This window comes from Antrostomus carolinensis, unplaced genomic scaffold, assembly GCF_000700745.2.
Source record: "Antrostomus carolinensis isolate BGI_N321 unplaced genomic scaffold, ASM70074v2 scaffold14483, whole genome shotgun sequence".
Classification (NCBI taxonomy): Eukaryota; Metazoa; Chordata; class Aves; order Caprimulgiformes; family Caprimulgidae; genus Antrostomus; species Antrostomus carolinensis.
The window spans coordinates 3,321-4,295 of record NW_010307353.1 but is presented as its reverse complement, the minus strand read 5'-3'; the positions used below and the strand labels follow the sequence as shown (position 1 = coordinate 4,295).

The 975-nt window shown below is 39.6% G+C and overlaps 1 protein-coding gene across 1 annotated transcript in view; it reads right to left on the bottom strand.

Annotated features, from left to right (window-relative positions):
- Positions 1-693, bottom strand: part of LOC104522972 (ephrin type-B receptor 5-like) — a gene marked incomplete at its 3' end in the record, with an annotated part of 14,853 nt that extends 14,160 nt beyond the window's left edge. The window contains exon 1 of the mRNA XM_010165401.2: positions 518-693. Coding sequence (XP_010163703.1) covers positions 518-611 — 94 coding nt within the window. The remainder of the gene's footprint in view (positions 1-517) is intronic.
- Positions 694-975: the final 282 nt, after the last annotated feature.

Here is a 975-nt window from a genome sequence, read left to right as displayed (position 1 = left end):
TTTCCCTCCTCTCCTCTGCTGGTTCAACACAAACTGCCTCTTCTTGTTAATGCAAAACACTCTATCTATGTCTGTTATACAAGGCAAGTTGTTCAAATGGCAGAGACAAAAATTCCTGATTTAAGCCCACTGGATGTTGCCCTGTAGAACAGCATAAACATCAAGAGATTGTTTCACAAAACAAACTGGTGCAAGAACAGGAACACAAGAATCAAATATATGCAAAGCATAAACAAGGAGCTTATTCCTGGGGCAAAAGCTTTATTCTTTGAGATCAACACTTCTGAGATAGCTAGTAGAAATTTTCATTAATGGTTCTTCATAAGTGGGTTTGCTTGTCTTACTAGAAACAATAGTAATATCTTTTTACATCTCATGACATAGTGATCAACCATCAAATAGAAAGATGTGCTCAATGCTCACTTGGACTAGGATAAGCATACTGGAGAGCATTGGGGTTTTTTTTCTCTAGAGAAAACTTTGTTAATTTGTTGCATTATATAAAATCTTTTCTTACCTTCTAGGGAGGTGACTAGATGAAAGAAGCAGAACATCCAGAGCCAACCCATTCCCGTCACTCTTCTTGCATTGACGCCAGCATTAGCATCCATGAAGATTCTCTGCAGATACCACCATCTCCAAAAAACACACACCACTCCCTTGAAATGGTCAGAGATCTCTTGGAGTGTTTTAATATCTCTCCAAATCAAAGCACAGAGGCCTTCACACAGAAACACTGGTTAAGAAAAAACAGAAGGTGAAGACAGAAATCAGGTCACAACAATACAGAACTGGCAGTTTTTATACACCCACTCCATCATTTACTACTTCTGAGATACAAGTGAAAAAGGGTAGCACAGACCCAGTATTTATCATATACCTACACCTCCCACCCCTCAAGACTTCAGTCCCAGTTGTTTTGTACACTGACAGTACACACAGATTTTGAGAGATTCCTGGCATCAGTGCGAGCGG